Source organism: Narcine bancroftii, chromosome 8 (assembly GCF_036971445.1).
Source record: "Narcine bancroftii isolate sNarBan1 chromosome 8, sNarBan1.hap1, whole genome shotgun sequence".
Taxonomy (NCBI): Eukaryota; Metazoa; Chordata; class Chondrichthyes; order Torpediniformes; family Narcinidae; genus Narcine; species Narcine bancroftii.
This window is the reverse complement of record NC_091476.1, coordinates 163,737,901-163,753,619: the sequence shown is the minus strand read 5'-3', so window position 1 is coordinate 163,753,619 and position 15,719 is coordinate 163,737,901. Positions and strand designations below refer to the sequence as shown.

General features: G+C 41.3%; 1 protein-coding gene across 9 annotated transcripts in view; it reads right to left on the bottom strand.

Moving 5' to 3' along the window:
- fhl3a (four and a half LIM domains 3a) overlaps positions 1 to 15,719 on the bottom strand; it is a 225,585-nt gene that overhangs the window by 19,419 nt on the left and 190,447 nt on the right. For 7 of the 9 annotated variants that reach the window (XM_069895770.1, XM_069895765.1, XM_069895761.1 and 4 more), the window contains one exon: positions 1,239 to 1,414. In XM_069895770.1, the coding sequence (XP_069751871.1) occupies positions 1,239 to 1,394 (156 nt within the window). In that variant the 5' untranslated portion in view covers positions 1,395 to 1,414. Of the gene's footprint in view, positions 1 to 1,238; positions 1,415 to 3,202; positions 3,442 to 3,670; positions 3,845 to 15,719 lie in introns of those variants that run through there. The other 2 variants (XM_069895764.1, XM_069895769.1) reach the window with 2 other exon arrangements.

The following is a 15,719-nucleotide window of genomic DNA, read 5'->3' as shown; positions in this document are numbered from 1 at the left end:
AAATTCATTTTCTGCCTCCCCATTTTATAGGAACTTCCAACTTTTAACTCGGTTAATGGATGCTTCTAATAATTTTTGGAGCAGGAGGGTTTCAAGCTCCAGCTAGATTGAAGAATATGATATTTTTTTTACAATTCCTAAATAGTTTAACTGTGTGTTCAGACAGACAAGAATAGGTAGAAGGGTGCAATGAGAGTAAAAGTTAGTCAACTCTTTTAATCATATGAACAAAAAATTGGCTGCTGGTGTGGACCCACGTAGAGCAGAGAGGGAAGTCAGAGTGCTCTCCTCTGGGTCCAACTGCCGTCGGCTCTGTACAGACTTTAAGTGGCCTGTTTAAAATAGTGGTTTATTTTGAAATCCCACGACCACAGGGACTGGGCCCAAGAAGGCAGCAGGCACGAGGGGTTCCAGAATCTGGGGAAGCAGATAACTGGTGCAGGGCACCAGAAAATGGAGAGGTCACGCCCACCCCTTACCATCCCCCCCACTCCCCTTTGAGATGGAGAAGCAGAGGAAATGACCCACGGGATGGTAACCATAGTGGCAGACCAGTGAGGAGCTCTGAGGCTGAAGAACACATAGGCGGCGGGCTGTTGGTAACTCGAGGTGAGGAACCCATGTAGACTGTGGGTTGCTGGTGGGTATGGTCAAAGAGCGGCACGGTTAAAGCAATGCTGTTACAGTGCCAGTGACCAGGGTTCGCTGTCTCTACATTCTCCCCATGAATGTCTGGGTTTCCTCCAGGTGCTCCAGTTTCCTCCCACAGGGGTGGTAGGTCAATTGGGTGTATTTGGACGACATGGGCTCATGGCCGAAAGGGCCTGCATGCCTAAATTTCAAATTTAAAGTCACGCTGGGCTGTGGACTGCTGGAGACTGGCTGAAGGGGTACCAGGTATCAGAACCAAGATGTGGGAGAGTGCCGAGGGAGCTGGAGGTTTCCTGATCATGTCAAAATTGTGCATCTGGAGTTCGGCTTGCTGATGGTCTGGACTGAAGGCTGTGTGGCTGCGGGGGCTGTAGGAGAGCTGCAGGTGAAGTCATGGGCATTCAGTGACTCTGGGGGATCTCTTTTGCTTCTCTTTCTCTGGAAGTAAGGGGCACTGGGCAATTTGTGCTGATGGCAAATCTTTTGTCTGCCTTCTGGTAGACTAAAGGAAATTTTGTCTACTATCACATTTTATGTTTTATTATATGACAATAAAACAATCTTGCATCTTGAATCATGGTACTTACTCTAGCTTCATGACCAATCAGCTCTTTGCACTCAAAACACGTATTTGCAAACAAGGTGTCATAACATGGGATGCAGTAGGGGCTGTCTTCAGAGAGGATGTATTTCCTTCCATACAGTGATTCTTTACAGTTGTCACAATCAAAGCGCTCACTCATCTTTCACAACCAAGCCTTCACTGAAAAGGAACAAGGAAAAAGCATTATTTAGACATTATTTCTTGATACTACATGCAATTACTGGATTTGTTTATCTCAAACCAATTGTGTGAAGTAGAAAGCCTTTTCTCTGAAATAATTGGCAAAATTGATGGAAAAGTGACTGGAAATGACTCAAAATATCTTCCCTCCCACCTTGAAAGGAATGATTAGGAAACTGAAGAATGGGATTTAGTATCTGTAGACCTGCTATTAACTCTTGGTCCATTACCCAGTTCCCGATGAAGGCAATGATTCATTTTGGCACACACAGAAGGGACTGCATTGACCTCCAGATTTCTATGTTCATTTCCACGCAGGCAACTTTCCAATATAGTCACTGGTTATATTTGAATTACAACTACAGGCCTTACCAGACAATTCAACCATAGAGGATAGCAGAGAGCTACCTTAGGTATGATTTCCTGATGCACATGCCTGTACATGCCAGGAACACTGGACGGGTATAGAGTGGTGACAATGACCATGGAATAGAAAGTAGCAAGCTTGTTTATGCTCCCCTCTTCCCCAACCCTGCAAACGTCAGTCCAAGACCTGGGGAAATAAATGTGCATGGTTGGACTTCCAGAATTTCACTCCAGCCAAAGAACATATTCAATTCTGGAAAAAAACTGCCAAAATAAAGAAAGAACAATCAAATATTTGGGCCCATGATTTAGTCTTCTCCTCCTCCCCCTCTTATAAAGGACAGCACCTTACTTTGTAAGGAGTCTGTACATTCTCCCTGTGTCTGCACAGGTTTCCACCAGTCACTCTGATTTACTCCCACCATTCAAAATGTAGGTCAATTAGGTGTAATTGGGCGGCAAGGGCCTGTTACCATGCTGTTATGTCTCAATTTTAAAAATCCATGAGCCCATGGTCAAACTGAACCTTGCTAGTTTGATACCACAGGACAAGAGTGCCCTCATTTACTGAACATCTGCCAAATGTTGCCATTAAAGCAGCTCTCAAAACAAGGAGGTGGGAAGAACAGGAAAAATAGGCACAGTCAGGGAATAGTAGAAATATAAAGAAAGTAAAACCTAGTCAGAAAAGAAATGATAACCAAATTCACTTTTAAACATTGGATGTAGTAATAAGCTACTGAGAAGATGAAAAGCAAGAATAGGATTGTTAAAAATGAACAGGAAGTCTTTGAAATAATGAAATAAAAACATATTACAAAGGCTAAACTTTTGTTCAGAGCAGAGTGGATATTTTCTGCTGACTTTATTATTCTGGACTTGGCACATTCAATTAATTCCTCAGGTCTTTCTTGGGCATTGCTGGTTTGCAGTGGGTGGGGGGGGGGGGGGGGGGGGGGGTGGGCATGGACCAAGCTTGCTTCAACTTTAAATGCAGATTGTACATTGGGAATCTGAAAATCTACAGATTCCTTGTTAGTGCAGAATGATTAGAAAGTAAATCCTATCCTTTGTGTCTTTTGAGTCTTGCATGCACGTTACTGAGTTGGTTAGAGCATCACTCATACAGTTAGTCATGAAAAAATATCTGCCATTTTTACAACTGATGATTAAAGCTGACCCACCATGTTATTATTTTAATCTCTAAACACTGCCTTTGAAACTTTCAGTATGGTTGTAGGATGTTTATTACAGAAACACAGCAGAGGATATGAAGCTACAGCAAAGACTGTGTCCCAGTTCACAACGTTCTTTGAGAAAACAAGCTTTGATTAAACTAACATTGCCACATCGATAGAAACAGTATGAAAAAATGTAAAATAAAAGTAAATTCGAACTTACAAGGTGATTCCAACAAGTCTCCACAGATATCGACAGGATTAACACTGACAGGCTACAGTAGGCAACACTTTATGATGGTCTCACACCAAATGCCGCAGTTAAGACTCGTTTAGGCAGGAAGATGATTTATCACAAGAATATGTAGCACATGGACCATTAAGGGAGCTCGTTACTGATTCAAATTGCCATTCTTTTATGTTCAAGTGAATGCATGGAGCTGAATGATGGGCTTAAAAAAACGAAGCACATTTGTGGCTCAACTTGTAACAGTCGTTCTCTCTGAGTCAGGGGAGTGTGGTTTCAAGTCCCCCATCCATCCAGACAGAACCAAAGCTGTGGGAGGTACTCGTTTACAGAAGAGGTGTTACATACCTATACTCTATCTTGTAAACATAAAATTTTATGGCCTAATTTTAAATAACTCCAGAAAAATTATTCCTCACCCCCTGGCTGATATTCAATGCTCACCCATTTTCTCCAATCTGCTGGAGGAAGACAATCCCGATGAAGCATTCTGTCCCGAAACATCGACAATTCCTTTCCTCCCACTGAGGCTACTGAGTTCCTCCAATGGATTGTTTTTTAGCTTCACCAAGGGAAATCCAGGTTACCCATTCATTATTACATTGTCGTAGGCTGGAGCTTGCCAAGAGAAATTTGTTTTTTTGATATTACAGAAATAACTGCATTTCCAAACAAATTATGTCTGTTACACACTTTGGAACAATGTGAAAGCCCTATATAAATTCAAGTCTTTTTTTTTGCCTGATGAATATATTAAAAATTGGGGGAAATCCTTTGAAATTGAACTTTCAGTTAAACACTCCATGAAAACAGCTGAAGAGCCAGTTGGGGTGAAAGCTCCAATACTGTTAATGACAGTCCGACAAGATAACCTTTTCTGTGCTTCCCTCCTCTTGAAGCTAAAGTGCACCATGTGTTATTGTTATGAATGAAAAAAGCAGATGTAATTACTTATTGGTAATTGTAGACAGATAAATAGAACATTATAGCATAGTGCCGGCCCTTCTGCCCACATTGTTGTGTTGATCTATGTAAACCTATTTGACAACAATCTAATTTTTCCCTACCTCACAGACACAACCCTCTATTTTTCTTTTTGTGTTCTTCCATGGATCACTTCATAGAGTTCTACTGTTCATCAGAAAGGAATACGTGCGTTATATATGAATTACCTGTTTGCCATAATGGTGAAATCAACAAGGGTTATATGTTCCCACATGTTCCCACATCATTGTGCAACCTTTAAATTAAATTTGAACATTTAGATTCACAGAAGGAATTAAGCCTGCAAAAACTTGTCTCTTTGAATGTACTTCATTCCATTCCTTGCTGTGGCCTAAACCTATCACTTGATTAATTGTCTTCTGATTGATTACAACCGTTTCATGTAACTTGCAAATGTCAGATTTTCTCTATGCATTGGAGCAAGCCTTACTTAGTCTTAGTAAGACGTTACTGCATCTTAGTCTTAGTAAGACGTTACAGCATTTGATCTATAGTATGTACATCACATTTGGCTCTGAACTTCGGTTGACATTGAGGAGAATCTTGAGTTAATGGATTTAATAGCTCCTCTTCACTGTACAAACTGGAGTTCCCATCAAAGGCATCAGCCTTTGGGACCAGCCTCTTGATCAACCTGCAAATTATTCCTCTGAATACTATCCCTCAGGGGATAGTGCAAAGCCAACAACTTGTTCTTTGAAACGATTGTAGGAAGAATTCCCATCATCAGTGCCATGTCTGGCAGGTTTATTAAAGGCCCAGTAGATCTATGGGCTTGCAAAGAAAATCTTATGGGTTATTAAATCACAGATTGGGCCAAATATTTCCAGAGCCCTAATGCCTGTGACAGCTTTTTGTTGAGCAATCCAATTAGTCCCACTCTCCCATTGCTTCCTTTCACATTCCCTGTGAAAGTTTCTATTGAATTTGCATCCACCACCATTGCAGAAGAGAAGGTCCCACATCTCCCCAGCGCCCCCCCCCCCCTCGATTCTTTTGCAAATGAACTTCAAATTGTAGCCTCTTGTTTCTGGCCACCCTGCCACTCAAAACAATTTCTCCTTACCTACACTATCCAAACTCTTGTCAACTTTCAGGCCATTTTGAGGTCAGGACAATGCTAAAGTCAAGTGCTGCTAAGTGAAAAAAACCCACTTTTATCATCCTTCCAGGTACAGTTCCTGGCCAGTGCCAAGAAACGTGACCTCTGCCAAGCCAGAAGCTGAATGCTTTAGCTGCAATGCCAGCCGATGCTCACTGACTTGGCTCAAATGTTAGAAGGCAAAGAAAGTCCATCTCTTCTGTAACTGCACCCCAAATAGAGCCAGGACTCCAGGAGGGGGGATGAGAGAGAGAGGGGGGGGGGGTGAGAGTGCAAGCATCATTCCAGATCTTATCACGTTTGTAACTGAAGTGTTCAACTGTTATTACAAAATGACATGGTGAGAGTGGCAGCTGGTAGCAAGGAAGATTTTGGCTCCAACGTTAACATTTATTAGAAAAACGTCAGCTGCTTTCCTGACTTTAAACCTTCCAGCTGTTTAAATAAAAAAGGAAAATAGAATTATTCTCGATCTGCAAGAAAGGGGATAGATTGAAACTACAGCTGGAGAGGCTGTTTAAGATGGATTCCATTAACCATTGCCATGTATAATTACTGATGAAAATCTTACAAAACATATTAAATCATAACTATAATAAAATGGTGCAAGGTCTGTGGCTTCAATTAGGTGTAAATGTTGATATAGATGACATGGCAGGTTTAGTGTAGGAGTTAGCATAATACTGTTACAGCACCAGCAAATGGGGTTCAAATCTTGCACCGTCTGTAAAGAGTTTCCTCCTGCTTGAGTTTCCTTCAGGTGCTCTTCAAAACATATACCAGGTTTGTAGGTCAATTGTATGCAATTGGTGGCACAGGCTCTGTAACCATGCTCTATTTCTAAATTTCAAATCGAAAAAAAATTAAGACGCATCGTATGTGGTCACGGCTACAGCAGAGACCAAGGTTGACACGTCAACTGCAGGGTAGGCTGCAGTTATCAGGGGAACGAGAGAGTGGTGGACAGAGATCAGTCTGACCAGGGAGAGTGCGACAGCTACTCGGGTGGGTACCAGAGTCAGGCCGGTTACCGCAGCCATGGAGACCTCTCTCATTGTGACTAATGGTGTGGAGCGTGCCAGATTCCAATCTACTTGCTGAGGACCAAGGAAATCCTGGAATCACAGGAGGTCACTGTGAATGAAACCGATTTGCCAGCTGTGTCAAAATGCTGGAAACTCAGCTTGAAAAATGGCATAATGAATCTTGTTACTTCACTTTTACTGTGACTTCTGTGGATTTAAATCCAAAATAGTGGCAGAATTTTAACCAATAGCTGGACAGCATGCAAATCTAAGATAACTAAAATACAACTAAACAAACAAGATGAGCAGGTGTTTAAGTAGGAAGAGATAATATCTAGAGAGCATTGATCAGTTTTATTAGTTTAGTTGAGCAATTGAGATGGAAATTTCCATTTGCTGTAATTTCATAGTATCCATGCGGGGCTTTGTAAAGCTGGCCAGGTGATAATGGCAGGCTTCTGTGCCATTAGCCCTTTTTATACTGCAAAGCCGCAGTATTCCTGTAGACGTGACCCGTCTTAGGAAGCCGGCTTGTGTGTTCACACAGAACCGAAAAAATCAGCCTCGTTGAGTCAAATACCCTCCCACTGCTGAGACTACCTACCTCGTGGATCGAAGACAGCTAAGTCTAGACCTTGTGATTCTTTCACACAGCACTCAAAAGGAGGAAAAAACCCAGCTTTCAAGCTCTGTGTAAAAGGGGCTATTGTGTCAGAGAGATATGGTGTAAAAACAGTCTATTTGGCCTATTGAGTCAATGTCGACCAGCAGTCACTCATTTACACTAAGCCCATGTTAATCCCATTTATTTAATTACCTTCACATTCCTATCAACTCCCCCTGAATTTTGTTACAAACCTACACACAAGGGACAATTTGCAGGGGCCAACTAACCTCCATGTCCTTGGCACAAAGGAGGAAACCAGAGGGTACAAAGAGAATCAGTCACAGGAAGAACATGCAAACTCCCTGCCAACAGCACCTCAAGGATGGGTGCTTAGCCCACTGCTTTACTCTCTCTACATCCATGACTGTGTAGCTAGGCACAATTCAAATGCAATCTACAATTTGCCAATAACACCAAGGTCGGGTAGAATCACAGATGGCAATGAGTAAGCATATAGGAGTGAGATATATCAGCTGGTTGAATAGTGTCACAGCAACAACCTTGCACTCAACGTTAGCAAAACCAAGGAGATGATTGTGGGCCAGGAATGGAAAATCAGGAAAACACAAAGCAGATCTTATTGAGGGGCCAGCAGTGGGGAGGGTAAAGTACTTCAAATTCCTGGGTGTCAGCATCTTGGAGATCTGTCCTGGGGCCTCCATCTCGATGCAATCACAAAGAAGGCTCGCCAGCGGCTATACTTCATGAGGAACTTGAGAAGATTTGGTATGTCATCAAAGACTCTTGAAAATTTCCACAGGGGTCCCATGGAGAGTATCCTGTCTGGTTACCGATGCACAGGACAAGAAAAAAATCTTTAGAGTTGCTAACTTGGCCAGTGACATCACGAGCATCAGTCTTCTCTCCATTGAGGACATCTACAAAAGGCAGTGTCTTAAGGACCTCCACCACCCAGTCCACATCCCCTTCACAATGCTACCATCAGGAAAAAAGTACAGGAACCCAGCTGCTCAAAAGTAGCTTCTTCCCGTATGCCATCAGATTTCTGAAGGGACAATGAACCACAGGCACAACCTTACTTAATCCTATTTTCTTGCACTATTTACTTATTTTTGAAATGTAATTATGTAATGCTGCCACAAAATCATGAATTTTGTGACATGTTCATGACAATAAGTTCTGATTCTCATCCCTGACCAGATTTGAACAAGGGCCTCTAGTTCTGCAAAGCAGTGGCTCTACTAACTGCAATATTATATTGCCCATACCCTACACTCAGAGCTGCTAACATGAATGATTTGTAGAGGTGGGAAAAGGACATTTTCATCTGAGACATCTTGCTATGACACAAAAGATCATGGACCATTTGACAATTCCTCTCTCCATCCAAATGCATGTTTTAGTGTTTTGCCAGTGCACTTTGCATTGCAAATCCCTACGTGCACATGCACAATGAACTTTTGGAACATGCCCTGAAATATTCCCACGGAATCCTTAACATTTTTGAATTTAGTGATGTTAAAATCGGTGTTCCTTTCGAGCTTTGGGCAATAAAGGAGATGAAGCTCTCAGAGACAGTGCAGAAGAAATTTACTGGAATTACTCCAGAATTTGAGATTTCAGCTACAAAGTTTGACTGGAGAGTTTGGGGATTAAAAGAGGTTGTGAGGAAATTTGATATGAGGTGCACAAGATCAAAGAGGAAAAAGGCTTTTCCATTTCCTGAAGGTTCGAGGATGCACAGACATAGATTTTAAAGAAATGGAAGGGATGTGATGGAGACTTTTCATATGTCTGCAAGGACATCGAATCAGTGCCAAATAAAGCTTTCAAAATCGAAGAATATGAGGAAAAGGACAGGAGAGGGGTGGAATAAATTTCTTGCATACACCAGGCATGGATTTAATGAGCTGAATGGCCTTACTTCCAGCTGCAATAAATAACCAATTCTATGATTCCATGAACTGGTTATTAATTGATAGCTTAAAGCAATCTTTATTTTAAAGCCTTCACTTGTAATGTTTGCTCACTCAGTGAAGTAGATTGATATTGCTACATAAACTGAAAAACATTTTTTTTTCAATGTTACATATTTGCTTCAGCTCTTGGGGTGACCAAGAGGGTGGAATTATTTATATTTAATCCCTGCAGTCCAGTTTCCAACCTGGATCCTTCACCTAAGTGGGAGGGACCAGGAGGAAAGGCTGTACCTCCCGGAGGGAAAAGTACCAACGTCTCTCATGCTTCTCTGTAGCTGCCCAAAGGCAGCACACCTGGTCTCAGTTGGAAGAATATGAATTGAGGTGAATGTGCATGAATCAACCTCTCTAAAAAAAAATAAAAATACTCTGTTGAAAAATTGCCAGAAATGCAATTTTGTGTTTGTGTATTTTCCCTAAATTACAACAACCCAGTCGGTTGGTTTAAAACTTATTCAGTTTTGCTTAGAGTTGCCTAACAAGTAAAACGTACCTGACAAAGGTCCCAGGCCCAAGATGTTGGTTACTCTACGGATGTTGCGTGACCCCCAGTACATTCGTGTATTGCACTTGACCCCAGTATTTACAGATTTTAAGTAAAATGAGGATCAGGATATATAATGTCATCATAAAAATTATACAATATATTCATACTTGAGGGTTTAAAATAATTGCATATTTAGTCAGGTGACAGATAAGCAAATAACAGTGAGAATGTGCAATAATAATTATCGTGGGTACTTGCATTCTTTACCTGCAGTCTTGTTTTAATAATGCTAAAACAAATATTTCAATAATGAGAATAGAACTCAAATATTAGGTCCCAACATTCAGACCCACTGTTGCTTGTTAACAATGGTTTTAGGTTCTCTCATCTGAAGCCAGTGGGTGCAGCATTAAATTCTCAAAGTGAGCATTGTTAGATGTAGCCCTGCTGGACTTCCTATACACTGAGCCAAGATAAGAGAAAAGGGAGCAAGGATCAAGTGTTATTTCATCATCAACGTGTTCCAAATCAAACTTTAATTTCCTCTCATCATAATGAAGTGATAGGGTGAAGTAACCACTGCCAAAATCCTTACTCAGTTCATAAAACTTTGGCTTAATTTGAGAAAGCCCCGGCTATTGTTCTAACTGTTGGCAGTGAATAGTCCTAATGGGTTATTTGGACTGTGAAGACAGAGTTCTGATTTGATGATTTAATGTGCCTTTGTTAGAATGCCTCTTTTTGCATCTTTTGGTCCCTCTGCCACATACTGATAGAAGTAGTAATATTTAACAACCAAAGCAGAATACAGGATAGTTTCTGTCATTACTTGTGTTGGTTTGTAGTTCCAATTTGTACAGCTTTGAAATATTGACCTATTCCTAAAATCTGAGTGTTTGATAAATTGTGATCATCTAATCCAGTAGTTTTCAAACTTTTTCTTTCCACTCACATACCATAGCTTTTCTGTGATTAATAAGGGATTGCTTAAGGTGGTTTGTGAGTGGAAAGGGAAGGTTGAGAACCACTGCTCTAGATCCAATTGTTAATGAAATATTTTGCTTGAGAAAAATTGTCATTGCCCCATTTCCTTTGGAGTTGTGACACCTGCAGATAACGTGTCAATTAGGTACAATTAAAACAGTGGTTTTCAAATCCTCTCACACACCACCTTAAGCAATCCCTTACTAATCGCAGAGCACCTATGGCATAGGTGTGTGAGTGACAGAAAAAGTTAGAAAACTACTGATCTAAGCCACGTGAAATGAAGCAATTACAGCATTATGGACATCACAATGTGTACAGATAGAAGTAAAAATATCCATGCAAATAATTCTAGCAAGAATAATTGAAAAATAAAACAAGTTAAGTTAATTGGGCAACCACTGTCATTTACTAACATGGGCAGGTCCTAAACAGTAAAAGGTGGGGGAAGCTAGGGAGTGTTGTAGAGCAGAGGGATCCAGGAGTACAGGTACATTGCACCTTGAATGTGGAGTCACAGGTAGATAAGGTGGTCAAAAAGGCATTCAGCACATTGGCCTTCATCAGGCAGATTATTGAGTACAGAAGCTGGGAGGTCATGTTGCAGATGTTATAAGACTATTGGAAAATTGTGTGCAGTTTTGGTCACGATGCAGCAGGAAAGATGTTGTCAAGCTAGGGGGGTGCAGAAATTTATGAAAATGTTGCCAGGAATCATGGGCCTCAGCTACAGGGAGAGGTTGAGCTTTATTCTTTGGAGCTCAGGAGGAATGAGGGATGATCTCATGGAGGTATACAAACTCATGAAAGGGCAAAGTATTTTACCCAGAGTAGGGGAATCAGTAACCAGAAGACATATGTTTAAGTGAAGGGTGAGAAACATAACAGGAGCTCAAAGGGTAACATTTTTACAGAGGGAGTGGTGAGTGTATGGAACGGGCTTGGGCTGCCAATGGAGGTGGTTGAGGCAGGTACTAGTGCAATGTTTAAGAAAACTTTGCATGGCTACAACAGGTTTAGAGGAAATATAAGCCAAATGCACACAGTTGGGATTAGTGTGGGGAGGATATTTTGGTTGGCATGGCAAGTTGGGCCTGTTTCCACACTGTATTGATTCTATGACTTGAAAAATATTGTTTCTATTGCTTGGTTGTTGCTGGATCTGCCTCACATGGCACTGCCTTTGCCAACCTAACACATTTTCTTCTGACATGGGATGGTTTATGGTGGGATAGAAATGTTTCCATTGGTGCACTATGGCATGGAGTCCCTCTGAGCTAATAGAATACATGTTATCTGCCAAGACCTCTCCAATCACACCATTCAAATCAATGTCCTTTACCATTTAGAAAATCAAGGCAGCAAGAACTAGGGATTGACCTCTGCATCAAGTTATCCTGTAAGTCACACACGGACCTGAAATGGAAATATACCGGCATTCTTTCTTTGTCGCATCAGTAGTGGAAAACAAATCAAACTTCAGATACAGGAATCTCAGTTGTTCAAGCAGTCCTGTTTTAGCTACACAATAGTGTCTGATGAACTGCAATTGTTCAAGAATTCAAGGTGGGCATTCATTGCTAGCCTTCCCAACATCGCCCAGATCTTATCAAATTTAACAGAAAATGAATACTTGCAGTGATTCAATCAAAAATAGTCATGTACCTCTGAGTAAATGTAACTCTGAAGACAATGCCCATGTCTGATTACAGGAGATGAATATACGTAAAAACACAAAGATAACTGTCTTCAAAGAGAAGTAAAAAGGCCAACAATGTAGCTGTGGATCCTGATTCTTTGGATAAAGGGTGTGCATTGATCAGAAGCCCACTATGCCTTCTCCAATCTGTCGTTTTTCTTTGAAAGCTCCACTAGAAGCAATTTTAACCTTCAGCGGTTTGTTGTGATGGCTGGTTTTTTTTCATATCAGCCAAGTTAAGGATGAATCTAAAACTGACCAGGGATTGCTGATTAGGGGATGGAAATAGATGAGCAGAACCGACTGAATAATGTTGGACTTGTCCAAATCTTTTCATTTACAAGTAATGGAGAGAAATGGTCCGCACCTTTTCGATTGTTAATGTGTCATGCACTGGTCAATAAAATCCTTAAACTGCAATGTCTCAAAAAGTTCCACTTCCACCACATTACTCTAAAGCAGGGATAAGGACAACAAATTTCAAAGACTTTGCTGTAAGGATTATATTTCAGCAATTCAATAAAAATAAAACAAACTGAAATTGAACTTACATTATTTCAAACAGTGCCAATGCCTATATAACATTAATTATTTAGAGAATGAATTTAATGCAATACAACTGAGAAACATTTACATTTGGATGACACCTTGTAATTAGTGTTTCACTTGTAGAATCAGTGCTGTGTAATAGCTGTAAATAAGAAGTGGTTGCTATACAGTATTTGGATTTCATGGATAAAATTATACCATTATTTAGCATTGGAGCAGCTTTGAAATGCTGCATATATCACACGAGTCTATGGCAAGGACAGCATGCCTGTCATCGGCAGAAGTTCCAGACCATCTTGTAGAATGCAAGAGTTGGGAGGTTACCTCACTGTGTAATGATCAATGCTATCAGGGGTTAATCAAAAACTCTGAATGCTAAGTGAAATATTTGGATAAATGTTTTTAGTGGGGGTCCTCCATCAGCCAGCTCCCCACCATGACTACCAGCCCCCCCCCCCCCCCCCCCCCCACATCTCCATTGGGCACACAAAACTCAAAACGGTCAACCAGTTTACCTATCTCGGCTGCACCATTTCATCGGATGCAAGAGATAACGAGATAGACAACAGACTTGCCAAGGCAAATAGCGCCTTTGGAAGACTACACAAAAGAGTCTGGAAAAACAACCAACAGAGCCATTGTCATACCCACACTCCTGTTCGGCTCCGAATCATGGGTCCTCTACCGGCATCACCTACGGCTCCTAGAACGCTTCCACCAGCGTTGTCTCCGCTCCATCCTCAACATTCATTGGAGCGACTTCATCACCAACATCAAAGTACTCGAGATGGCAGAGGCCGACAGCATCGAATCCACGCTGCTGAAGATCCAATTGCGCTGGGCAGGTCACGTCTCCAGAATGGAGGACCATCGCCTACCCAAGATCATGTTATAGGGCGAGCTCTCCACTGGCCACCGAGACAGAGGTGCACCAAAGAAGAGGTACAAGGACTGACTGCCTAAAGAAATCTCTTGGTGCCTGCCACATTGACCACCTCTGATATCGCCTCCAACCGTGCATCTTGGCGCCTCACAGTTCGGCGGGCAGCAACCTCCTTTGAAGAAGACCGCAGAGCCTACCTCACTGACAAAAGAGGAAAAACCCAACACCCAACCCCAACCAACCAATTTTCCCTTGCAACCGCTGCAACCGTGTCTGCCTGTTCCGCATCGGACTTGTCAGCCGCAAACGAGCCTGCAGCTGACGTGGACATTACCCCTCCATTAATCTTCGTCCGCGAAGCCAAGCCAAAGAAGAATAGTTTCAAAAGATAGAGAGCTACCATATCCATCATCTCTTGCAATATTACCCAGTGACAGACACCAATTAGGTTCATAAAAATAAGATGCATATTGAAGACCTTATTCTCCTTCTCAATGTACCCATCTCACCCTTAAGCTTTCTTGGATGCCAAATCTTTACAGCATGATAATAGCAGTTCAGCAAACAATTCCAAGTTCTTACCCGCACACGTTGTCTTTTCCTGCAAACCTTTAAACGCAATGAAGCAGTTTCTTTTCCTACAACTGTAACTTTCAAGCACAAATGTCACTTACTCAAACTAACCAATGATTAACATTTGTCACCCCAAAAATCTGAGGAGCCGTTTTTTTTTATACCTTGCACAGAAAACCAAGGATGAAAGCAATCATGAAGAATGTCCAAGTAATTATCATGCTTGGAAGGCGAAGAAAAAAATAAGTCAGCCTGTGCTAAAATTGAAAGACTCCATTTTAAACTTAATTACTGGGAGTAATCCGTTTTGGCAGTGAGAAGGAATTTCATGAAATCTTACTGCACCCCTGAGTTTTATTTTTACTCGTCGCTCCAGAATGCTCAGTCTTCTATTTTGGCACCATTTTCTGTTCATGAATGGGCATCTTTCCAAGCTCACAGTGTTCTTTACAGACAATGACACCTGTTCATGACAATAAACCTGCTTTGTGCTTCGGGAATTACAATAATCAGGTAGAGTGCAGAGTAATTGTTCCAATTTTAGGCCTTTAGGACAATTAGTTAGAAGGATAAATATTGGACAGAATAATCATTTCTTCAAAGTACTGCTTTGAACTTCTTTCGAGAAGTAATGCAGGAGTTTGCTGAAAAGTCATAGAATGTCCTGAAGTTGTTTAGAAGTGAGAAGGAGACGCAATTGTTTTATTTCATCTTGTACGATGTGGACGATTAGGAACATACACATCCCGACAAATCATGATGTATGACATTTAAAGGGGGCGATGAAGCTTCTACTCCTGACCAGATGTCGTTGAGAGTTACTGCTAACTGTTGACTTGGTGTGCAATCAACTTCGATCCCTAGATTCCATAACTTAAAATCCAGGTTACTGTAGAAAGTAAAAAACATTACCTGACCATGTTAGACTGGTACACAAACTAAATGGCCAATTAGATTATGTGGCACTGCGTAATCTTAACCTGCTCACAACGTGAATGTTGTAAATGGCTTCAGCTCTTGATTGCTTTCAACTGTAATTTTTTTTCCCCATTGTGTACAATGGCCAGCATATTACATGGTCTCAATTAGAAAGTCTCCTCACAATAAAAGTTCTGCATTCCATTAAAATGCTTTCCTTCCTACAAGCTTCCAGAAAAAACCTATTCAATGCAGGCAGGAGACTGTTATGCTTCACCCAATAACAAGTACATTGGGACCCTTTCTCTAACATAACCTATATAAACATCCTTGCTAATTTTTTCCATCTTCTGGAGTGCAGCAACATACCTCAGAGAAGACAGAATAGTACTGGAGTGAAACAAGAAAGTGTGCAGATGTAGTGATTGTAGTAAATGCACAAAATTCCTGAAGAAACTCAGCAGGTCTCACTCATAGCCTTGACAAAGAGCTCAGGCTCGAAATGTTGACCATATATATTTATCTCCTACGGACCCGGTGAGCCCTGCTGAGTTTCTCCAGCAAATTTGTGATTTTAGACCAGTGTTGAACATACAGGCCCTTTGGCCCACACAGTCTGTGGCGACCACAATGGTAAATTAAGCCAATCTCATTAGCCAGC